Below are 26,323 nucleotides of genomic sequence, written 5' to 3' on the forward strand. Positions count from 1 at the left end.
AGTCGCCGCGCATTTTACGCAGATGCACACGCACCTCTACAATACACACAGTGGTATACGGTTTTTGATCCCGCAACCTCACGCGGAAACTTTAATGACCCGGCAAAGAGCAACCGCACCGCCGCCGCCACCACGTGATTTATGGACAGATTATGTGATGTGATTATTATGGGAGAAACGCACTGATAAATTAATAACGCTCGCGCCGCGAGGAATTCGCTACTTCCGGATCTGCCGCGCGCGGCATTACAAGAAAGTTCCTCTCTGTGCCTAATGAGCCTTGCGCGCATCATCAGAGGGCAATTAATAATCGTCGATGATTAACGGATTCACTTAGCGCACGTGAGATTTCCGAAACGTAGAAGGTGTACTTTTCGAGGGAATGTCTCGAGTGAAAGTCGGATTTTTTTTGGCTCGAATGCTTGAAATTGAATTTAATGGTTGTTGAGTTAAAGGCGCTTCGTGCTTCGTATCAATCACCGGGAGTTATTACTCGGGAACAATAATTTGTTGCTGTGTACCCGCGATGATTACGCTCTTAAGCCGTTCATTACACGTTACGCTTCTCTCATGTGTAGCTGGTTTCCGTACATGCACATTTGTATACAGACCGAGTCGAAAATTAGAAGGAGACGTCGTTAGGCAGTTTATTAATTTCGGACACCGACAATTTGTAGTAGGCGATGCTTGAGAGCTACAGTATACCAAAATGTGACGTAAGAAGGTTTAACCGTGACATCGAAGTGCGTAGCTTCTATACCGTAAAACTCGCGAATGATTTCGTCCTAGATAGAGCTGAACGTTCGAAACGTAACTTCAATCCCAGAAGTAATTACAGGACAAAGCAACTGGTCGTCGTCGTCGCTTGTTCCTCTGCTGTAGTATCGTGTACGGAGAATCGAGTAGATCAAGCGGCTTATCGATCTCGCCGAGCGAGCGAGTTCACGGCGTCGATTAATTATAAGTGCGTGTTCGATTAATTTTTGTTCTCTCATCCGCGTGGACGCGAAACATTTTAATAGCGCGCTAGTGGTCAGTGACTTCGGGCTGTACGCATCGTATAGAAAGCTGCAAAAAATCGGGCTTGATTATCGTCTAGAGCTGTGCCTGTAATGTTGTTTCGCCGTATTAAAACGCTTTATCGCCGAGGTTTTTATGGCTCTTTTGACACGTTATTATAATAGCGAGGAATAGGCTTCCTTTGTAAAACGTTTGGCATAGCTGCATTACCGCCTGTACAGTTATTCAAATTAATCCGACAATCGAGCCGCGACTGACACACTTCTTTTCTGCAGAGTATTTGCAAAGTAAACAAAATCTCAAATCAAAAGCCCAAATTACGGTTCCCGACCGTTGACCTCAAAAAAAAGAACTCTCGTCATTTTTTCAGACCAGCGTACCCAAAAATTATTAACACCATCCCCCGTCCCTACGCACACGCGATCGCAGCACACACCCTACACTACAAGCCTATAAATCGAATGCTGCACATCGCGCGCAACAACGTCCCTCGTCCATCTTTGCTCGCTCCGCGCGGGGGACCTGCGCGCGTAAAATCCTTCCCTCTAATGAAATTAACGAGCAGCCGCCGGAGGGCAGCTAAGTCATTCCCGAGGCCCTTTTTCGACACGGGGCGGCCAATCAAGGGTCGCGCGGCGCTCGATTGGTCCGTTTCCGGCGCTGCTATACAGCTACTCGCACCCGGCGACGACGCGGGAGAGCGGAAAATTGTGCGTGAGTACGTGGCGCGAGGAGGCGCGAAGGGATATTGGAAATTACCCGGGGGCCAGGCGCTTTTCTTTCGCCGGATGCAAGGGTCGCGAAGCGTGTGCTCGGTTGGGCTTGAAATTTCGGAATGGCGAGCTCGATGATTCGAGCAATCTTGTTGCTTGATTCGTTATCGCTCGAGTGCTTGATAGTAAGTGTACCGCATGTAGACATTCTGTTGAGTAGTTTTTGCTATTAGGGCCAATGCAAATTTGCGAGGCAGGAAATTGATCGGCATCGTTTGGTATAGAACGTAATAAATGACGGCTCGTTTCGTGCATGCTTATTAAGGGATTTATCATCGATGCAAATTCGACTAACAATTGGGTTTTACCGATTTTTTGTTGCTAATTTTAAATCGAAAGCCTAACGATCCGTCAAACAGTAGAAGCAGCTGTAACCGAACAGACGCCGCGTCATCGTTCCAGCAAAAAACGAGAAAGTACAAGACCAAATATACCGATTCAGTTCGAATTTCCATACCGATAACTCAGCGGCAAAGCACAGCGCACTTGTCAACCTGACAATAAAATCCAACTATCCCACCGAACAGGCCGAGGTTCTCCGCGCGGCTATAGATATAAAATTCTCTCTATACCGATCGTCCCCGTAAACTCTCGCGCCATTTTCCACTGCGTAGAAACACTTGCCAGCTCGGCGTCAAAGACATGATCTCGCGGCGGCGAGTCGCGAATGGTGATTAATTACCCCTAATAATTCCGGCCGGTATATAGACTGAAAACCGGCGATCGGTTTTGCGCCTTATAAGCGGCCGAAAGACGCCGGGGAACTTCCCATATCAAGTGTACGGCCAGTTGTCCGTTACACCTTCCCCCCCCCCCTCTCTCTCTCTCTCTCTCTCTCTCTCTCTCTCTCTCGTACGCACGAGAGACTCTCGTGAAAATTAATGTCCGAGACTCTCTATGTGTGTCGCGGATTTTTTTTCGCTCACTGCAGCCGGTTCGGAGCTTCTGAAACACGCCCATTACAGCTCGCGCGCGCGTGAAAGGTGCTCGAATTTATGCGAGCGGGCAGCTTTGGAAGAGGCGCGCGCGCAGCGTAAGCACACTATTTATGATTCGGTTGGTTCTGGATCGATATCTCGATGATTATCGTAATTGCTATCCGGTAGTATCTGGGGGAATAATCGTTCGTCGGAATCGATCGGTAAGCAGTCGAATAAATAACAAAATAAAGCCGTGTGTACGCGCTCTGAGTCATTGTATAAGCCGAAAAGTTTCGGAGAGCGTAAACTCATCAGGACGGCGAGAGACATGCGCCGATTGAGAGTCGAAACAAAGAAAGTACAAGTAACAGCGCGTCTCTCGCGGAACAATTAATTCGCCGCGCGGGGACAGCAGCCGGCATTGTCTCGGCTATAAGGGCAATAATCAGTCGGATGTATCGATTCGAAAGCACGCGTCGCCAATTCCTTCGGCCATTAATCTGGTTTAACGGTACATAAGCATCGGCATCGCGGGCAAATCATCGGCGTGATTTACGCGTAATTGAAACGTCATTTTCACGAGAGAGGAGACTTCTTTCTCTGCCTACTAATTCACCGCTGTTCGTTTTCTCGGCTACGCCATCGTCCCGCGTAATTTGCCTACGGATCACAGGATATACGTAGCCATTCCTCGACTCTCGGAAGGAATAAATCGCGAACTACCCGATTCTGCCCACGGAATGTCAATGGCTCGTGTTTCTCGGCGGATAGAATACGCGCTCGCGCGGAAGCTCAGAGGACGAAATTGAAAAGTCCCGATGAAGTCGTTTGGCTTAGCCGGCTATCTAGGTTATTTATTTTGACAGGTGAAAGCGCGGGAAAATTGGGCTGCCCATGAAACGGCCGAGTGGACTGATTGACAGCTGCTGCGATGCGTATGTGTGAGTCTCGATTGTGTGACCTTTACCTTCGAAATTGAGAGCCTCGGTGAGAGAGAGAGAGAGAGAGAGAGCGAGAGAGAGAGAGAGGGAGACGTGATTATTATCGCCGGGGCTGTACGTGATCTGGATTTTCTTGATCTTCTGCGAAGCTGAGAGGTGGGCGGCGTTTCGCGCGATAACGGAAAGTAATAATTGAAGAGGAAGGAATTTCGTGTGGTGCGATGCGCCGAGTTATTAAAGTACATTATCACCTTTCTCTGTATATTCCCACGGTGGATCGTTTCTTTTTCACTGATATAAAAACGGAGCCCTAAATAAGTAAATTTAATATTTCTATTTCACAACGTCAAGCTGAAAAGCGACGCGGTGGCTGTGTATGACAAAATGTAGGCCGAGAATCGGCGGCAGATTGCTAAAATAAAGCATTCGAGGAAAGCATTTCATAACAGAAACCTTTACAACTTATTCCGAGCGTCTAATAAATTCCATTTACTTTACCGCACTCGTGTAAACCGCTGACGAATAAGACATAAACTAAGCCGCCTCTCGGCCAACGTACACCTTAAAAAAAGAGAAGTACAACCTCGTATCCCCGAATATCACTGCTCCGAGCTTTCCTCGTACGATACATTATACATGTAACACAATCATTCCGAAACTAATTATCCCCGTACTGCAACTTTCGCTCGCGGCCGATGATCACACACGTGACCAATTTAAAGGTCCAAAACTACGTCGTCACACACGCGCATGACGCAACTCTCGACTTTCTCTCAAAACACACTGTAACAAAGAACGAGCGACGATAAAAAAAAAGCGCGCTCACGCATCAAAAGCACGTGAAAATGTAGGCAAAGAACGGAAGAGGAAAAGTCGAGTATACAATCTCGAGCGCATCTCGTAAATCCTTTCTCCTTCTCTAGGAATGGCTCAGTCACGCGTCCCGCATCTCACTCCAGAGATATGTGTCATAGGTGCGCGCGCGCGCGGGAGAGATAGTCCATCGCACGCACGCGCGCGATATGATTTTTTTTTTATTTTCGAAAGCGACCCGGTTGTGTCTCATATTATGCTCTCCGCCGAGATGGTTTGTTTCGACTCCGTTTGATCAAAACAAACGCCGAGTATGTGGTGGCATTGAATATGCGTAATGTATACACGCGCGAGCGACGTTTGAATGTATTATAAACGATGAAGCGATTGTAAATGTGATTTATATTCTGGGTCGCTCGCGCGCGCGAGAAGTGTTATCATTTTTGACAAGCGAAACTCTTTTATGATGGAAAGCATCTGGACGCGGTTTACGGCTGGTATACACAAGCGGACGATGATTTCTGCCGTGTGTGTGTAAGCAGGCGCAAGACAACGGAGAGACGGTTTCTGTCAGGATTATCTTAACGTTACATTGTTCCGAGAAGTTGTTACGCTGGATTTTCATTCGAGCTTTACGTAGAATAGAAACCGACACTTCTTTGAAGTGAGCAGATCTTCCGAAACGTTTAATAACATCGGGTATAAGCGAACCGGCTCGTAAAGCCATAACTGATCAATTACATCGATCTCGGCATTGCGGTAATTAAATCGTGATTACAAGACATGACATTATCGTCGATATAAATCCCTCCCCTCGATACGATCCGGACAAAAAAGTTAAGCGCTGAACTCATCGCTTGACCCACATAAGCCGCTAATAATTCCCGCCCATACATCCCGATGTGCTACTGCATCGCTGTGCGTCGCAGGTACAATACTCGGGGATCCATATCTCACTCCTGTCCCCTCATCTCGTATAAGTTACGCGCGCAGAGCAGAGCAGAGCAGCTGACGTCAGCGAAAAATCCGATAAGGATTCTTTACGTTCCCGGTGAGAAAAGCGCAAAAAAAGAACGGAATCGCGGTGCGTCGGGATAAAAAGGCGCGCCGCTGATTCATTACTGTATTGTATATAGTATACGTACATTCGCCGGGGCTGAATCATCGCCGCGCAGGTGAATTTTCTTTTCGCGGATTAACGAGAGAGAGAAGAGAGAGACCGCCGCCGATCGTGATGCGAATTTCGTTTCGCGACTTCGCGGAACCCGATGCGAGCGGCGCGTTGGTTTCTTCTTTTTTTGTTATGGCTTTCGAGAATTTCCTTGTTAATTTAGTTGGAAGGGATTACCGTTGACTTTCGCGAAACCAAAGCTGACGTGATGCTTCTCGAGATTTAATGCATATTTGGATTCAATTTTTTTTTCGGCTACGAGAGCGTTTTGTAATTCGAGCTTCTTGGTATACACTTTGTAGTAATTACACGTAAGTTTAAACCGAGTCTCGCGATTTTACGCATGTCGAAGGATAACTATTGACTTTCTTGCTGTCATTACCCTCGACGCAATTAATAAAAAGACGTAACTGCCAGTCGAACTTTTAATTAGTCTTCATTATCCTCAGCCACACAGAGTATACAGTCGTAAACTCCGTATCATAATTATTCGTTTGCTACCTATTCACGCTAAAAAATTGCCTGTAATTACTTCATTAGCTCGCGTTTTTTTCATCCAGCAGTATATCTCAGAAGTAGCGCACAACAATGATTGATTTAACCTGCACCAGAGTCGCTGAGCAAACACGCATATTATCCGCAAACAAAACAGCGTATAAGCAAAGGGGGGAAAACTGCACTCGCACGATCCTTTTTTTTCCTATCATCTCGAGCATCTCAATTGAGATCCATCTTTGCGTCTATTTCACTGTCAGTCGCACGCGAGCGCTCACGTATAAGCTATGGCGCGGGTCAAAGCGTACATCAGTCGCGAGATAATCGCAAGTGTGCGCTCTCAGAAATTTTTCAATGTCATGCGACGCTCGCGTTTTTCTCCTCGCGTGGAATTAAGTTTTTGCGGTGAACTGTGTGCGCTGCGGAGAAAAGATCGACGAGGCGCAAAGCGAGTGCGTGTGTTCCAGCCGCTTTCATATGGAAGCCGGTTATGCAATTGCGCGGGCTTTTGTTTTTCCGCCGCTTCTTCGATTAGAGGCGTCCCTTAAGAGCCGTTTCGTAGAGGCCTCGAGGTTGGAAACGGAGTTATGGAATCGATCGTTTGTTTTTCTGTGGTATTTTTACGGTTCGAATACTATAGTTTGAAAAATACTTGCTTGTTTGATATATTGTCAGCTCGGCTATAACTATCCTAGTAGTTCGATTCACGCGTTATATTCAAATAATCTCCCCAAAGTATATGCGCGCAGACGTGAACGAAAACTCGCGTATCAACTTCACGCATTCACGCGCGCGAACGGTCATCCCCTTGATCCAACATATTCACGTAAACTCATTTCCGCGGCTTACCTATTTTTCTCCACACAAACACACAGAGAAAAAAGTCCTCTTTCCCCAGTATACTCGAGGCTAATATGCATGTCCCGAGCCCGTACACTACTCCTCGAAATCGGAGAAACGTATACAGCCGGAACACAGAGTGAGAGAGCGAGAGGTAACGAGGCGTATAATAACCCAGGGTGACGTGCGCGAACAAACAGCCATCTGTGTGTTACACACAGCGCGCCGTGGTCGTCGGGGCCGTAATACCCCTGCGGTGTGTCGGGGACCGCCCCGAAAAACTGGGATCGCGCGCGCTCGGGCGGCTTCAGAAAATTACAATGACAATGCTGAAATCCGATCCGCCCGCGGGCATGCACTCACTCGTGCCTCTCTCTCGTTCGAGTACCTTTGCTTTTATTATTTCTATATGGACTGAGAGAGAGAGAGAGAGAGAGAGAGAGAGAGAGAGAGAGAGAGAGAGAGAGAGAGAGAGAGATAGAGAGAGACTGGCACTTCACACCTTGACTCTATGTGTGTGTGTGTGATTCGTAGCTACTTTGTCACGGTCTAGTTGCAAACGTGGGGCCCGTCTCTCTCTTTTTTTCTCGACGGCTTATTATGTCCTTTTACACCTTTGTGATATAGCTGACGTGCGCTCACGGCTTTATGCGCCTTTGCAGTTCTTACACGGCTAATACAGTACTGTCTGTTGGCTGTACGGATATAGGTAAATAAAGGATGTCTGTTTTCCAACCGCGATTTCAGCAAAATCATCTCGTCCTGAATCATCCGAGTGATTTCACTTTTCGGCGAACTCGTAAAAAAATTTCACGTCAACCCCATTTTACACCAGGAGTCACGTAGCGATGGGAGGAGACGCTGTCCGCATGGGTTCGACTCTCCTCGTTCTGGACCGGTAATCGGAGCGACACGGCGCGCAACGTGTAATTCGCTCCGCGCGAGCCTGGAATTCGCGGTCCATTGTCGACTAATAAGCAGGTAATACGGCTGGACCGGCCGACTCCTTTTTTCCGCGTATTATTTCGGCGTGAAAGGCGCGAGAAATGGGGCCTGTGCAGTGCGCGCGCTTAATATGTATAGCATACAATACGTAATGTACTCACTTTTCAGCAGTGGCAGGTCGTTCATGAAACCTCCGTCGTCGACGTTTGTGTTCTGCAAGAATTGACGCTCTGTTAAGGCTTGTGAGCTCGCGCATTCGGACTGTAATTATACACTGAGAAAATTAATTTAGCGGTATCATGATAAGCCGCTGCCAGCCCAGCTGAATACACTCGTCGAAAGCGTAATTCCTGTCATTGGCTTGTCTCGCTCCGCGGGTATAATCAACGCTTTATTCAATCAACATTCTGTTACGCTCTCGTTTTTCTCAGTGTACAAAGTACGTTGTTAGTATTTTCAAGTACAGACCGAAAATTGTTAATCCCATGACGATCGCGTTGAGGAGTCGAAGTTCGTATGTTTTAAAAAGGGACGCCAGCGCGGAATTTCCGGAGACACACTCGAGAAAAAGTTTCCAGCCGCAACGCGCGGCGCAACAAAGCTCGCGTCCGCACATAAGCGAGAAAATAACAACAATCCGTTTTACGATCGTACTCTCACTTTGTGCCGCTGCTGCTGCGGCAATTCTCGAGTTCGTTGGAAATTATTTTAAAAACGAAAGTATACATTCCTCGTAAACGCCGCGAAAAGAGAGACAACGATTCCACAAAAGCATAAAAAAACAACTCGACGTCGCTTTTCCAAAGGCCGAAACCTCGACTCCTTGACAGAGACAGCCATACGTAGACACGTGACAAGATGGAAGAGATAAAGACATATATGTTCCATTTTGCGATTACGTACATCGTCGCTCACCTGGGGGTCGTCCACGAGGCTCGTGTGCAGCACGAGGTCGGTCTGGTCGAGGCCGGGTGGTGGCAGCAGAGCGTCGGGACGCCTCACCGCCCCGTAATCGACGCCCCTTCCGCCGCTGCCTCCGCCGCCACCACCGCCTCCACCGCCTCCGCCACCTCCGCCCCCGCCGCTATTCCTACCGCTGTCGTATGGAAACGACGCGTGCATGTTTGTCTGGAACAGAAATGGGGAAAAGGACGTTAGTCGATTCGCATCGGATTCGATTTTCAGTGAATATTGCGTTTCGGGATATTGAAAAAGTATTGAATTCCATTTCGACGCGAGTAGGATGTTGAAAATGTTGTAAAAAATATTCAGAGCACGTCGACTCGCGAACAATTTCCTCGCTCGGGGTCGCAATTCCTATGAAAATCTCCCGAGGAGCCTCGAAACTGTCGTGATGTAAACGCTGATATAAATCTCCGACGACGATAATAGAAGGAGGAAAAGAAATCCAAGCGTTGTACGTATAAAGCAAGACGGGCATAAGTGAGAGAACGTGGAATGAGCCGGAATCGTCTTTCTTCGAGATGCACATTTTCGAAAGGATCGCGCGCTGATGAGTCGAGCGCGCTGAATACTAATCTCCTGTATATTCTCGATGTCTCTGTTTTTAGAAAATTGTTCGCTTAGACGCGAGAAACTCCGCGATGAGTGTGCTGTAAAAGTGGCTCGAGTGCATCCGATCAGGCGACGCTTGACCTTGCAAGCGTCGTCGCTGCAAACTTTGAGCTGTTCAAGCCTCTTCTTTATCAATATTGGATTTTTCTCCTACTCCGAAACACTACTTTATGCAGTGTATGAAATTTCCGTTCGGCACTTCTATTAACATTCCATAGCCGGGGAGAGCAACGTGACTCAGAGGTATAACACCTGTAGCACACAAAGACAGGCTTGAACACAATGAGGCAAATCGATGAGAAAACCCGCGAGATTCTCTGTGTGTGTGCGCAACCTTCGCTGCAGATAAGCTTCGCGGCTAACGGTATACCGGTATATTCGCGCGGCTCAAGTCCGAGGGATACTTATATTATACGCTGTGCATTTTCGGTCTTTCCCTCGGACGCTGCGAGCCGGCGATTCGTACAATGGATCTGCTCGCGCGTTTCGATTTGAGTAAGGTGTATGCACCGCGGCTTCAATCTGCGCGGTAGTAAGCGATTGTCGAAGTTTCTTCGCTTCACAATGTGTGCAAACGAAAAGTTTTATTTATTCTCGGCTGCTGGTAGCATAATTTGGCTTTTGATATTGCTAAAACGAACGAAGCTTCTCATTGAAATTTTAAAACTTGCGCTTTTATCGAAACACGATTTAGGAAGATACGGAGAAGAGATAGTTCGAAAGTTTTTTTTTGTAAAACGGTGTCCTTAATCAGTTTTTATAACATAATAAACCCAAAAACGAACAGCGCTTTAAACACGCGTGTGATTCATTAATGAAATCACCTGACACATGAGAATCGAAAAAAAGGATCAGGCAGCTCTGTAAGTAGCTCCTAAATTTATGGAATTGGGTCTTGAGTGTTTTATAATTTGCATTATGAGTCGTCGTAAAAAAATACATCCTTCCTGCCGGTATCTCCAGAAAGAATCTTTCTTTTTTCAAAAAATAGTCCTCGCCACGATAGCGGTTCCTCGAAAAAAATAAATAAAACATCCGTTATCGATAAATCGAGAGCTTACATCCTAAATTTTAATACAAATGTAAATCACGTGCAGTCGAATAAATGCAAATCGAATCGAGAAATCAATACAGATAAACTAGTTCATCGCGCGCCTGGCCACTTTTACCGAGTATCTTCATCACAGCCATAAATCACGCATCATCGTGTACTCGACGCCGGACTCGTGTTATAACGTATACGGACGCATGCAAATAATGCGCGCTTCAGCGCGAACTCGCTGATTTATAACGTTACTTTCCATCCGCTTCATTCCTCGAAACTGTAAACGCGCTTGTGTGTGTGTGTGCTTCGAGCCAATAGTGATCTCATCAGCCTCATTAGAGGACTTTTTATTTCTCTCTCGGCTCCTACTGCCGTCTCAATCCCGCCGCATTCTATTTATCGCTTCGTTCGATGATTCGCGCGTTTGTTTATACGCCTATACCCGCGAGTGTGTGTATGAATATATCTCCTGCTGAAATGGCATAATGGTGTCACTCGACGTGTGAGAAAATTCAGTTCGATTTCGAAGAACCATTTATATCCTCTACGAAATATTGAAAATATTCAGCTACTTGTGCACGTAAGTGATGTAAACAATTACACTCTACCGTGGATAATTTCAAAAGCATATTTTCCGATGGTACTTTACCTCCGCGCGAGCAAAGAAATTTATTGATATGCGGAGTTTAACGCTCGCGAAGGTGTAGCGGTGCCAATCAGTAATAACTTCGCCGACATTATCTACTGTATGTACGAGAATTTTTTTTCTTCCCGCTTGCATTCGAATCTGATAAGCCGACCTGTTCGATTGAGAAATTTATGGACTGAAACTGTATACACAATGTAATTACTATTAATTGAGGAATAATTTTAGATGCGTTATTTATTATACACTGTGTAATTTTTATTTATATATTCCGAGTTTCAGAGGATCGTAAAGGCAAAACCAATTCACTCATATTATTGCACATTTTCAGCTGAAAATACACATAACGAATTCTCGCGTAACAACTGTTTACTCGGCGAATTTTCGCAACCACGCACCTTCCCATTTCTAGATAATGCAGCCTAAACGAAATTAAACTAAAAACAAGCGCAGAGTAATTTTTCCCGCCGGCATTACCCAACACACCTAGCTCGAGATCTGAGCATACACAAGCTGCAAGCAGCTCACGTATTCAGGCTGCGGACATAATCGGGGCAGCTCATTGAGGCAAAATCTATAAAGAATACGCGCATAGAACCGCCGACGGCCGCTTAATTGTATCAAACCCTCGTTAATATTATACACACTGCAGTCGAAGAAACGAACCATTAGGTCGTATCATAAAGGTATCATACTTAGAGCCGCGGCGGCGCAAAAGGAGGTTAAACGAGGCGCGAGGGAAAAGAGACCCCCCAAGGCCGCGTCGTCGTGATGTACGAAAGGCTCAAATTGAATCGTTAATTGGGAATGCGTCGACGGACGAGCGTATAATTGATGGCTGAAATTAATCTTCGTCCTCCGCGCGGTGCGCACTCGCGTGAATATTTCGAAATCGCAGAGTGTATATAGTATAGGATGACGCGCTTTTCCGCGAACTTTTCATCGCCGCATACAGCTTTCTCCGCTTCTCGTCTGTTTTTGTAGGGTAAACACAAGGAGGCCTCGGGATAACGAGGGATCGTCATTACGTACGAATACGATGTTCATTGACCGTTTAAGATTCCCCCTGCATTGGTGCAGCGCATTGTTCGCAACCGATGTCGATAAACTCGCGTATACAATTATTTTCAGCTGCGACTTTTTGCGATCGTTTGCACAAGCAAGCGCGAGTGAAGAGTCTAGCGTTTTGCACGAAGCGTCTTTTTTTCCAGATAGTTCAAAACGACTTGCACAATGGCCAAACGCGCGTCAAAGCGAACCCCCGGGAATTTCAGTAAAAGCAGACCCGATTCCCACACGGGTCGCAGTTCGCCGCTTGAGTCTGCTGTATACGATGACTCGACGGATATAGCAGTCGTTGCATTTGACTTATTCACGGGTAAACACGCCTCTACCTGCTGCTGCTGAGTCTTAACGGCGCAGCTGATATAAGGATCTGTGTCGCGCGAGATGGAAAGTAAGTGTCGCTGTCGATCCTATCGAGGCTCTGGATTAAGAGGAATTTACGCGAGTTTAATTTCTGTTTTTTTTCCTTGTGCAGGGATTTATCGGGGAGATGCGGTTTCGATTGTAATCCTGTTGCGTAACGCCAATTTTTGACATCTGGATGCGAGTTCGTTGACGTTTTTGTGTGTGAGTTACGAGTGATTGTGCAATTGCAGCAGACGAAATTAAGGCTTTCTAATCTTCTGCGTGTGCGTGGTTTACACAGAAATCCGCTTAATTTACGCGCGCGCTCGCGATGCACTAAGTCATATAATTAAGGTAACTTATGTTACTTTGCCCAATAAATGTGTGCACGTACAATAAGCTCGTTATGTAAAAATTCCGGCTGAATTGCGCCGTTGACCAAATCTCTCAGCAGCTAAAACGCACAGCCGATATCGCGCGAGATTGAAAGCACAACGAGAAGCTGAAACTGGCCCCCAGTCATAAACCCAATTAACTACCGTCACGATCAAGCTCGGAGCTATACACAAAGAAATATACAGAGCGAGACGCGGAGGTGGAAGGAAAGAAATGTCATCGAGCGTTAATTAACGATACACACACGGCAACTCTCTCTCTCTCTCTCTCTCTCTCTCTCTCTCTCTCTCTCTCTCTCTCTCTCCTACTCCGCGACTCGTCCTCGGCTTTGATAAATCGACGCTCTCTCGCGCGCGCGCCTTCTAATAAGATAAAACGCGATCGCCTTTCTCTCGTTAGGAGATCGCTCCGCGGAAAATGAAAAGGCGCGCGCATTTTTACGCAGGACTGGAAGGACGACGGGATATTCGGAATGAATTGCTACCGGATGCTGCGCGGATCCGTATGACTTTTTTCCCCGACTTTTCTTCGGCTGCGCGGGAAAACTTGAAATGATAATGCCGTGATATAATGGCTTAATAGCGCTGATTAGGCGGTGTGTATGTACGCTATAATTGCGCGTTACGTAAATCACAGAAATTCGAAATATGTAGATCGCCAGCCGTCGAGCTCTAGACACACACGGGCTAAGAATTCAAAACGCTCGTCAGCTCGAACGTTTGCCCTTCGTCGCGCATCGCGCGTGAAAGTTCAACCGTTACACATGCACACACATACGCATAAGAGCACGTAATCCCGCCACGGTTATTAATCAGAATCGCCGGCAGTTTCCGGCCAGGTCCAGTTGCGCCGCTGCCCGATCATCGTTGCCCGAATATTTCGCCGAAGGAGTTTCGAGGCTATACACCGCGCATGCGCGCTCTCTTGGGCTTTTAATCGGTCGCGCATTCCTCCGCGCTGTTTTTGCTCCCGCCGTCGAGCTGCCGGTGCTGCATTACGTATTATACAAGAGAAGAATTATATTTTTAAGATCGTTTCACCTATCGCGCAACAATCGAGAGTACATCTCCGACGCGCTGTGCACTTGATCCTCGAGAGAAGAAGCTTCTTATACTCCCGTTATAAATCCAGCACATACATATACCCTCTGGGGCGACGCGCAAGTTATATTACACTCGATCTCGCCGGTGCACGCTGAAAGTATTCTAAGAACCGAAGGACTGGATTCGGAGCCTCTGCGTTCGGAATCTTAATCGCGCCGCGAGCGAGCGCCTCGGCCGCAAAAAGCCTCAGCTCGCTCGGGCCGATTATTCGCGGCTGCAGCAGTAGCAGCAGCAGTGCGACAGTCAGCTTGGCGCGAACGTTTTTACCGCGCACATTGCTGCGGCCGTTATCGTAGATAATGCAGCGCGATATACACGAGCCGACTGGTTTTTTGCCGCCACCTTTGCTCTCCTTCTTCGGCTCCGCTGCGTGCGCTGGTACACACCTCTCGGCCATTTGCCTATATACCTGCAGTGAGATATATATGCGTGTGTGTGCAGAGTTAGGCTCGCACCGGAAATCGTAACTAGACTAGTTTTTTCTTCTAATGGTACAAAGATCGCCGACGACGATTTGTGTAATTGGCGAGAGATGATGAGTCCGAGTCGGTTTTATTTGGCGGTATGGTTTTCCAGTTGCGACAGACGCATTCCGACGGCTTGTAATGACATTGTGTAAAGTGACCGATACATTATAGATACGCCCATAGAGAGAAACGCGTTTCTTTTTGCACACGTTGCCAAAATTCCTACTCCCCGAAATTTTTAATTGCAGCCGCGTGGCGATAGCATCGAAGGGATTAATTTACCGAAAAAAAGCACCTCTCTCGAGTTTCCTGCATTATCACACACGAGAGAGGAGCTGCTGAGAATACGCGACGCCGGCACGTAAGTTTGCCCGTACTACTTTTGCCGCGCGCGATCCTCTCGAGATATAGCAGCTCTGACGGATGGCTCTCTCGCGCGAGAGGCAGGTGTTGATGTCGCGCTTACTCTTCGGCGCATCACCGCCGGGTGATTCTTTCGCGGAGCTGCTTATTTTAAGAATAACGAGATTTTCAGCGGAAATCGGTATCGGTTTAATTTAACGCATGAGCGTGAAATTGTTTTTCAAACAACTGTTATTTAGCGTTACACGATGTCCTCTTAAAGAGCACTTCAACCCCCCTCGATCGAGGCACAAGAGAGAGAGAGAGAGAGGCGGCAGTTTCGGGGGCGCACTCGAACGCCTGATTATCGGTATTGTCGCGGCGCGTCTCAAGCACATTCATTTCCAGCCTGATGTGCCACCCCTATGCGCGAGGGAGCTAGAGGATAGTCGTCGACTGTATGTATGCGGGCGGACGTCCGTCGACGTCGCGATATTCCATGTACGTCAGATGCGTTGCGACGGATCGATTCTCCGAAAACTCTGACCTCATATCGCCTGATGGATTATGATGCGCGTTGTCTGATGAAATATACAGCCAAACGAGCGAGATACGATAGCAACGCGCATTTTCCACGACAGGATTACCCAAGAAGCTGTGTGAACGACAAAGCGGCGCTGATAAATTTCTTAAATACACGAAAGCCGCGTGGTGTGTGTGCATATAGCACACAGCTGTTCCTCCTTGACGTCGTTATTCTTGGCATGTACAGCTCTCGGCTCAAAGCGGGCGTCCCCGGCATGCGGAGGCCCCCTTCTTCGAGAATGTCGAGAAGGTCCGCCCGGAACTTAATAAGTAAATTACTGCGTGCAGCCATGAATGCAAAGTCCCGGATGACGAAAGAGGAAAAATCTACGAGGAGGAGCAGGCATTATCGCATCTTTCGGCTCGTATATTTCGTTCTACAACGCGCTGATGGCTTTGGAACGCGCATCTTACGCGTGCGTGTGTGCAGTGCGCCAGAGACGTGACTAGACGAAATATGACGCTGTTATATCGGCGCGAGTTTGCGGGGTATGGTCATAACGATTCGCGGAGGGAGAGCTGTGACTTTATTTATTCGGCGATAATCATTGGTTCGTTAATTTTTTAATTCGTTATTTCGGGTTGCGTAAATAACGACATTCGCATATCCTTATTTTGCTTATGTTTATTCAAATCTTGCGCAGTAATCACACACGCTAATAAAATGAAGAAAATCATGACCATAGCTCGCGCAAAAATCCGAGCCAAACAATCGAATAATCGTATGCAAATATAAGCGAGATGCACGAAGCGACGCGCATTAAATTTCAATTTTTCAAATTTCCTCGCCGCAACCGCGCTCTCGCTAACTATGCGAAATCGCGATACACCCGCTTCTCCTCGCCTCGAGACGCAAAGTTCGTCGAGGCACGTCTAGCTAGACCGCAATCTTCGCGCCGAGCGTCTCGCGAATGTTCCCCATAATACGCAGCATAACATATTTTAACGTTCACGGAGGTCCGTATGAGAGCGGTGACAGATGTCGGTCCCGATCGATATTCAAAGCCGCGGCAAATTTGCCCAACGAATAGGACGAGTGTCCGAGAAGTCGGCGGTTCTCTCGCGAAAGCCGATACGAGATCGGGTTACTTCTTTTCGGCCGGTCGAGTTTTGGGTAATGAGTTTGCTCGCGACGTTTCAAGTCCATAGCCCAAGTCCGATGTACAGAGAGACGTATCAATCTAGTGGTACGTATCTAGACCGGAAAACCGAAACGTAACATAAAGCTGTCACCGGCAGCTAACAACGACAAATTCAATAATGAAGAAATAAAGCTGCGGACTAAAAGGCGTGTATCAGCAAGTCTGAAATCGTCCTTATTCCATCCGGAAAATTGAATTCACTGTGCGCGCACACATACGTTTCTCAAAGCGACAGAGAGCGGTCTTTCAAGGCGCCGGGGACAGCTGCACCGCCGCGGCGTTGAATAGCAAAGAAGGGAGTAGTTCTCTCGCTCTGCGCACACGTGTGTGAGTGTCCGTGTATGAAAGCATCGGCGCTCGTTTTAACGGTACTCGAATGCCAATTCGTTGGCGATTCTCTTCTCACGTGTGTATCGTGTGTGTAAAGACTCTCTACACGACGAGTTCCAGAGAGAGATGCTAATAACAGGCCCGAGGATTATGAAAAGACGAGGCTAAGTTATGGTATTCATCCTCTTCGATCGATCGTGTGGAAAGCTTTTAATCGCGCTGATTTATCGTCCGTCGGGCCGCCGCGCGCGGGAAAGTTTTTCTTTCAAGTCTGACACTCTCTCGCACGGCGGCTGATGTGCGGAGGTGCTTTTCGCGCGCAATCGTTAAACTCGGCGCTCTGCCTGACCTTTTTCGATATTTGTCAATTAGTGCATTATAAATGAAGAGTTGCAGATGAAATATCGGTCTCTGATGGCTGGCTTCTATTTTTCTTTCTTTTTTTCAAACTAGCTTCCTTTATGTTATGCGGATACTAATTAAGATTTTTCCCCGGGAAACTTGTTTGTACACGCGTGTATGCTTGTTTGGATTTTTGCAATCGCATCCTATCGATTGTGTTTGCTATTATTCATTTGACGGATTTAATTGGGTACTCGTTAGGTCATGTGAATTTTTTCCACCAGAAAGTATGGCTTTCATCAAACGAAACGTTAAGTTGGAAATGAGCAGCACATCTATTCTGTCGCGCTGTTTAATGAAATTAGTTCAAATATAACGACGAGGCCGTGATTCGGCTGTCAAGTATGTGGGCGATTTAAAGAATGCGAGAGGGGAAACTCGATCGCTGTGTGTACCTCGGCTCTACTCGCATAACATAACTTTAGAGGATGTATTTATACCCGCGATTTATTTCAATTAAATTAAGCTCTCAAACAGTTTCGTTGCGGTGCTGGAATCCCTTTAATCCCTCGTCTCTGCGCAGGCTACAGCGGATCCGTTAAAAAGAAAAACTCCATCAAACGAATCAGCTGCATTGATGTGCGAGGGGTGTATAATTATTTGATATGGTTGATCAGAAAAAATAAATAATACTCACAACGTGGATGGCCTCGGTGTCCCTCCTGAGATCGCCACTCCTCTGCCCGGCGGTGACGGCCGCGCTGAGGTGGTTGTAGTGGTGCTGGTGCAGGGTGTTGAGGGTTTGGGTGTAGGGGTCACCGACGAGGTAGTCGAGGTGCTGGGGTTGTCCGAGTCCCGGATGCTGGGGACTGTTCGGCGCGTGATGATGCGAGGGGAAAGGTGGCGGGAAGTAGGGTGGCTGGAAGTCCGAGGCGGTGGGCAACGAGGCGCCCCCGTGATGGGGCATGCCACCGCCGTTGCCGTTACCTCGGTGCCCGTGGTGGTGGGCACCCGAGTACGGCGAACTGTTGCCGCCTCCAAGTGAACTGATGCCGCCATGGCCCGTCAGACGGTCCTGGAAAGGGAAGAAAAATTAGTTAGATTATTATTTGTGAAATAACTCGCATCTTATTGATTTGAACTGCATTGAGAAGCTTATGCGAAATCAGCCGTAGTATAGGACTAAAACAAAGCAGTTTTGGAACTTTCCAATCCAATATCGTTTCTGGCAAGCGGCGATAGGTAGCGTATATATTTCCCTCATCACAATCTACGCGCGGATTGTACGTATAGTTAGCTTTGTCAGAAGTGCCTTGTTAAGCCTATTTACTTGAGCCGCTCATGCTGGAATTTCGACTACTGCCTGAACAAGTTTGTTAAAATTTTGTGTAGCTTTTGCGTCGAAAAAATGACTTAAAGGCAAGCGCTGCATATCCTTTACATTAACATATTTATACAGAATGCGCGCGCGTTTCAAAATTCAGCCCTACCTCTATACCCATAATCCCGCAATTTTAATGATTTCCATGCTCGTAAACATTCTCGCCGCGAAAAAGAAGCTCCTCTCGAACAAACGCATCGCGTATGGCATTTCCATAAATAACGCGTTTGAGCTCTCTCTCTCTCTCTCTCTCTCTCTCTCTCTCTCTCTCTCTCTCGCCACACCAGAGAGATCCCGTTTATTCGCGGCTTATGCGAGACAGCTGTGTCGGTATACAGTCCGATCGCATATATTTTTGACCAGTCGCTTATCGGTCGCCACAGAGGAGCCGAGCGGAGCAACGCGTGGGTGCACCAGCAGAGGAACAATGCCAAGCGAGCGACAGCCGAAATGAATGGGGATAAAATTCTCGCGGATTAGCCGGCGCTGCGCTGAGGGTTTTGAGAAGTGGACATTGTAGCGTTTTAGTTTCGTAAATTACTGCCCTTTCGCATTGTGCTGCGCTTTGGTGGAATTTTAACATCGGAGTTTGTGTACATCGTTGCCAGCGATATTTTTCGAAACGGCGGTATTTACATACGTTTAAAATCGAGTTTCTACAGACATTTGGAAAATGCAAGTAGTAAAGTGTGATTTTAGAACGTTGTGCTTGCGAATCGGCGATTTTTCTTGGAATTCATTACACCGAAATGCGTTCGATGGAATTTCAACGAATTTATAGGGGCTATTACTTAAAAAAATCAATTACTCCCATATCATAAGGTACAACCAGAAGAGATACTTTGCATACAAGAGCGCGACCGACTTCCCCATAAACTTTCCGAGACACGACGCTATAAGATAAATCGCGACGTCCCCGTCATAACTCAATATCAATTAAATCAGCCGCGTCGCGAGAAAAATCGTCCCGCTTTGCCCGGACAATCAATTAACCATATGCAAACAAATCCCTTAATAACACATTTGTGGTTGTGACGCCGATCAACCGAGTTCCCTATAACGACTCCAAACCAGATCAACATACATCGGTTAAGCGCGCCGTATACTCTCGCCTTTTAATACAGCCGGATTTACTTTCGGGCTCTCTCCAAAAAATGCCAGTCCCATCGCGATAATAATTTACTGCAAAGAAATCGGCCGGCAGAGCGAAAAAAGAGTCTCGCGCTTGCAATTTATGGAAAAAAGAAGAAGAAGTAGGAGGAGGAGAAGAAAGAGAAGAGGAACGAGGAAGACGCGGGAGCACGTATGCGTCGTAATGTGTAGCTGCCGTCGCAAAGAGAGAGAGAGAGAGAGAGAGAGAGAGAGAGAGAGAGGGAGAGAGAGAAGCATAAAAACTATGCAAATCCGGGGAGTAGCAACCTGTCGCAACACAAATAGCTCACGGGCAGAAAATGTAGGTGTGTCGCCGAGAGAAAGAGCGAGAGGATCTTCCCGCGATGCTTATTCTCGAGTCTCGTCAGCTACGCCGAGGATAACTGTGCACACATCGGGTGCACGGACTTATGGGAAGATGAGGAGGATGCAGCGAGCGAGAGAGGAGTTGATAAAGAGAAATGAGGGGTATCGATACTGTTAGAGGTTAAGGGGGAGTGGATATACCTTTTCGTTATTGATGATTTTGTGAAAGTTTTATTTATAATTTTAATGCGCGCCGGGGAAGCATTGACAAATGTTTATTAAATCGTTAATTTGTTAAGATACCGCGTAGCCCGAGATGTATGTTCTTTTAAACGCAGCCTTTTTATCAAGATGCCGATCTCGCGACGTACGCGAATATTATACGAGCTCTCGTATAACGTAAATTAATGATGAATGAAAGTCACTGCACACAAGAGCGCTCGTTAACGAAATCGCGCGAAATTATCTCACTACGAGTGTGACAAAAAGCGCAAAGCGAGAAAGGCGCGCGTAGCGGTCCAGAAAAACCGTAGGATCGGATCGTATCTCGCGTGATAATCCGATAAGTCGTTATTAGGAGCTAATAAAGCACCACAGGATGGCTTCTCTCTCTCTCTCTCTCTCTCTCTCTCTCTCTCTCTCTCACTCTCTCTCTCTCGCCTCCGTTTCGATCGGGCCATTCATAAATCCTTCGAAGATTTTCTCACCTTCGGGGCATATGCGTCATCGCGAGCCTATTCGAGAGAATATAGGTAAGCGCGCGTGTATATCTGGAGCGACGGCGATGATTCTCACGTTTTTGGCGAGGACCTCGTTCGCTTGTTTTTTTGTTCCGCGCGCAGAGAGGCGACTTTTCGGTTGTTCTAGATCGGGATTGATTAAGCGATCCCGTAATTATGCCGTGTCTTCGATTAAAAAAGAAAATTAAGGATCGTGCGAAAGTGTTGTATTGCGTTCCCCCCTGGCGATTTTGATCGAGTATTGCTTCTATGGCAAAATAAAAAAAAATTGCGCGCTTTCTATACACACAAGAAACGGTATTTAATTTGTCTCAGTAGTGTGTGCGCTGTCGAATCGATGGGACGAAAAAAAGGCGCCGAGTGCGAAGTGTGTATAATTGAAATATTCCAAAATCGACGCGAGGCGAGAGGTGAAAAGCCTTTTTAGAAAGGCCTGCGGATACAGAGCTTCGGATGACGCGATATTAAAAACGGTCAAGTGCGTTTCCATGCCTGCGTGTAATGGGAGTCAATTTTCCAGCCCCTCATCACACTCGGGGGGATATTGGTATTCGTACAGTGTCGGTATTTTGCGGTTGCGCGAATATGAGCTGCGATATTAGTCACCGGGACGGCACTCTCGCCTAACACTCTTCAGAAAGTGTGTTAGGCGAGCAAAGGTCGGAATGAGCTGTTGGAAGCTGGTGATCGATTTATATCAGCGAAGCTATATGGTTTCCAATGAAATGAATAATGTAGCAGGTATATATCTGAGTCAATGAACTAATGGAGTTGAATGGAAACAATGAGTGATTGGAACGACAGTGTATTTGCATAAACTAAGCAGTCAACCGAACACCTCGACTCCGTATATTATTTAAGCACTTACTTAGTACTCATCGAAAGTAACGATTCTATCAATCAGCTCCGTGATTAATTTGTTGTTTACTTTCCCTCTTGAATGAAAAATTACCACGTACAGAAACAACTAACAAGTTTACGTACTGGCCAAAACTCAAAAACAGGCAATAAAATTACTGCCAATTAATTGTTTCCCTCAAACATACCCATCCGAATATCCAAACCCGCCCGATCGCATAATCACCCGATACGGTATTCGCGAGCACGAACTGGTCCACAAACGAACATCCATACACACGGCACTTACGTCTCAATACCTCCGAAAAAGCCGAGTTTTACGTTCGCATAAAGATCCGTCGCGGATAAGCACGCGCGGCTGTATATAGGTACAAGAATCGCCCCCCTTTTAGCCGGTACACATCCTCGGCGCGCGCGTGCAGCCCTCGCGATACGATCTGTAATATCTTCATGGCCGCTCGCCGACGCCGCCGCCGGACTTGCATAATCAAAGGGATGCATCCGCTCGAAGCGCGCGCGATTATGCGCGCAAACGGTGCAATTCATGCGCGCGCGCTCGCGTTGCCCATTATTCGCGTCTTTTCCGTTTGTTTCCTACTCGCTTTATTTCTAGCCGGGTTGTTATACGCGCGCGCGCGTGTGTAAGAGAGGCAGGATGTGAGTTGGTTCTGGACTTTTATGCGCAAAAGGGTTTGTTTTTCTGTACTGCGGAGCTTGTGAATGCGTTGGTTTGTGTGCGTGGTTTTTGTTTTTGTCGGAGGAGATGGATTTTCAGAAAAATTGTCGGTGCTATACTTCGGTAATAATAATAATTATTGTTTTTGTGGATAGTTCGGGATAAACATTCGGATTGTGTTAATTTATCGATGGCTGCAGACGAGGGAATTGGAAATTCGACAAGTCTGGAAATAACGGAATACTTTTGCCTAATTGCCTGAAAATACCGGAGTTCGCGGCGGTGCTAAAGATAACAATCGGTAATGACAGTAATGTAAGTGACTCGTCGACTGACCGAATCCGATGGCGACAGACATTTCTGAGGTACAAATTACTTCCCCATTATGTATTATCTAAACTTTTACCGACTGCGCTCGCTATCAATTAGTGCTCGTCGGAAGCAAAGTTTCCACTTCTTCCAAAGGCATTTAAATTCAGTCGACGAATTTGTCTGTATTTTTTTTACTTGGTTAGAAAAGAGTATCCAAAAATTGTTTAACTTGCAACCATAATAAAAAAAAGAATACCAGCGTTCCAAAGAGAAAACTGTAAATAATAAGAGTACGTATTATAGTGAATACACTTTGAAGCCAAAAAAATGTCCTATAGCTCATACGCGTTCCCTTCTTAATTAATAACCGCAAAACAGAGAGAGAGAGAGGGAGAGAGAGAGAGAGAGAGAGAGAGAGAGAGAGAGAGAGAGAGAGAGAGAGAGAGAGAAATCCCTGATTATAAAGCATAATTTCACGGATAACCAGCTGCGCCTAATTAAAGTACAGAAAATATCCTTAATGCAATTCGGAATAGCACATGTTCGTGCGCGTAATGAGACAAGAATCCGCCGCATTTTTTATTTATACGACGGCGCGTAATTGATATTTTTTGTCGCGACATACTTTATATATTTCGAATAAATGAGAAAATTACTCTTAATGAAGTAATCGAAATAATTAACTCAAGCGCACTGTATTACGCACGATCATTGCGACAGTCGAATCGTTTACAGCATGAATAAATTTGCGCAACACTCATATTCCGCGAAAAGCATGCACCAGCTCGAATTAATTACGATTATCGCACACGCGCCGCGGCACGAATATAAGCGAGCGTTTACCTCAACCTCGATGACCGTGGTCATGTCCACGTGGGGCGCATAGCAGAGCGCGAGTTTCTCGGCGCTCGGCGCCTCCATCCGCATCGGAAACGATCCGGTAAGGACCTCCAGTTTGCCTATGTTATCCTCGAGGCTGCCCAGCCTCGATCCTCACTCGCGGAACTTCACAGCTCGATCTCACCAACAGAACTTTTTTTACTTTTTCACACTCTGCACACCATCACACGATATACTCTCTGTACGATTAAAATCCTTGCACTCGCGCAAAAAGCAGTATCTACGAATCAGTACGAAGCCGAGAGGAGTACAACAGTCCGTCGCTTCACTACACACTACAAGAGAAAGAGGAAGAAGAAGAAGAAGAGAAAAGCAGCAGCCGACGCGTGACGGAACAGCTGATCGTCATCGCGCGAGTGATAGCGCGCGGACGAGTATAATACGCATCGTCGCACTGCGAGCGAGCCGAACCGAGCGAAAGAGAGAGAGAGAGAGAGAGAGAGAGAGAGAGAGAGAGAGAGAGAGAGAGAGACAGAGAGAGAGAGCGCTCCTGCGAGTGCGCAGCTACGACTGTGCCGCCTCCTCTATTCGGCTCGCGCGCGCGCACGCTTGCTTTTACCACCACCTTTCGGCGATCCTCTATAGCGCAAGTCGCCGCCGTAGGGACAGTCCGCCAGTGCGCTACTATTGGAGCTGCGCATTTTTCGAGGCGTGTCACTTTCACGCGAGAGCGCCGCCGTATATACTTGCGCCTCCGGGCTTTTCCCCCTTTGCTACGGTTCTTGGCCTTTTTTTCCTTCTTTTAAAGGACCGCACGGCACAGCAGCCGGCTCGAAGATTATCGTTGTCGTTGTTGCGGGTGTGTGCGGGGAGTGTGAGAATAGTGTGTATAAGTTTGGGGCTTTCTCGGGGGTGATTTTAATTTATGGTAATGCGATCGATTTTCGAGACTGCTGGGGGTGCTTGAACGCTTTTTAACGGGATTACGTATGGGAATCCGCTACCGCTGGGTAGTTCATTTTTTTTCTGATTTACATATGTCTAAATACTTTCTCAAAGTATGACTACGTCGAAGGACGGAAAAACGCAACCTCCGTTCCCATACGGCTCACCGTAGTCCCTCACTCATTCCAATTCACTCTCTGTCTGTCTCTCTCCGTCTGTCTGTCTGTCTCTCTCTCTCTCTCTCTCTCTCTCTCTCTCTCTCTCTCTCTCTCTCTCTCTCTCTTACTCCCTCTCTCCGGAGTCCTCTCTACGCGCGCGTTTTCTCAGAGATCCATCATCGTCGGGCTGGGCCTTTGTTGCACACGCATGTCTCATCGGTTAATTCATTAATCAAGCGCGCGCCGGCCGCCTCGTGAAATCCCAAGAAAGCGCGGAGGCTCTCTTCCTTTGAAGCTCTCCGCGCGAGTCCTTGTGCCGCCGCCGAGGATTCGCGTCTTAATTAATGTCGCGATGACGGCAAAATTAGCTGACGGCGAATCATCCTCCGCGCGCAGTCACGAGCTGATGATGGAAAGTTCGCGCTGCTTCATGAAGTGCGCGTGGGAATCGGAATAATTAATCGTATAAAAGCTCCAGATTAGCGCCCGTTATACCGATGAACTAAAACTCTCGCTCGGCAATCATCGCCGAAAATCCGGAAGCCCTCGAGCGGTGTACAGACGGCGCCGGTAGTGGTATAAGTTGAGAATAGTTGCTCCCCACCAGGTCTAGCCCCCTATCGTGTCGCGGTGCAGAGGAGCCGCCCAGACATGCGCTTTTAGCCGAGTCGAGCATCTCCGCAGAGAAGGGGCGTCGAGTACTTATACTGTGCAGGAAGACTCGCGACTTGCCGATCGAGACTCGGCGCGTTGTATACGTATGCGCGAAACGTGTCATTGCTGCGCGCTTGATGATAGACTGTGCTCTCGAGGAATTAGATAGAAGGCCAGTGTAATTTTTCGGTGTGATGCGCTGCTTCCTTGAATTTTGCGCGTGATTTATCGGCTGATTCGATTGCCACACAGGGGTTAATTCTCATCGCGGGTTTACACGCGGTCTCTGGAATACGAGAAAGTGCGCTTATGCATCAGCGCGGGCTCTCTGAGAAGTGAAACCGAAAAGTTTTCCGATATATACATTTGAAAGTATTATCAAAAGCCTATTAAAATCCTCTAGGTAGACTCCTAATCCATAAAACACAGCCGCGGCGATAAATTCAAGCGACGTGAAACTAGAAGCACTCATTAGGCATATGTAAGCTCATAGGCGAACGGTATTTTTACCGTGTGACTTTGTCGCATATATCATATGCATCCAGAGAAATTTCCATTTTAATTCACTCTCGCTAAGATAGGTCGTCGCAGAGAGTCGTGCTCGCGTCGTGATCTTTACATAATGAGAGTTCAGGAGTTCGACGAAAGTTAATATATCTATATAAGAAACGTGTGATGCGCCTTTTTTATAGTTCCTCTCTTATGTGTTTGCTAAAAATGAGGGAATGTAGCGCGATTATTTTACAAGTAGAAAGTCTCTTTTTGAGGTATAGACGCGGGAAATCTGTTTTGAAAAAGGTTCGCGTTACTTAATGTACGTAGTCACAAAAACTGAACTTTATCTGCATTTGTAATGGTAGTTGAACGGTGAAATCTTTTTTACCAGCTGACTGATAGCCTAGTGAGGATTGCATTGGAAAAGTTGGTTTTATTATGCGCAGTCGTGGTTATTTAACTTGGTAGCAATAATTTAGGCCGATTAAAGAAGTTTCATTACCCT

General features: G+C 47.0%; 1 protein-coding gene across 5 annotated transcripts in view; it reads right to left on the reverse strand.

Moving 5' to 3' along the window:
* The window catches only part of LOC100118475 (transcription factor AP-2-epsilon), a 200,512-nt gene that overhangs the window by 21,719 nt on the left and 152,470 nt on the right, over positions 1–26,323 (reverse strand). For 3 of the 5 annotated variants that reach the window (XM_031920740.1, XM_031920741.1, XM_031920742.2), the window contains 3 exons: positions 17,999–18,376; positions 8,822–9,046; positions 8,080–8,131 (listed from right to left, as the gene is read on the reverse strand). In XM_031920740.1, coding sequence (XP_031776600.1) covers positions 8,080–8,131; positions 8,822–9,046; positions 17,999–18,376 — 655 coding nt within the window. Of the gene's footprint in view, positions 1–8,079; positions 8,132–8,821; positions 9,047–17,998; positions 18,377–23,569; positions 24,011–26,323 lie in introns of those variants that run through there. The other 2 variants (XM_031920739.2, XM_016981137.3) reach the window with 2 other exon arrangements.

This window comes from Nasonia vitripennis, chromosome 1 (genome assembly GCF_009193385.2).
Source record: "Nasonia vitripennis strain AsymCx chromosome 1, Nvit_psr_1.1, whole genome shotgun sequence".
Lineage (NCBI taxonomy): Eukaryota > Metazoa > Arthropoda > Insecta > Hymenoptera > Pteromalidae > Nasonia > Nasonia vitripennis.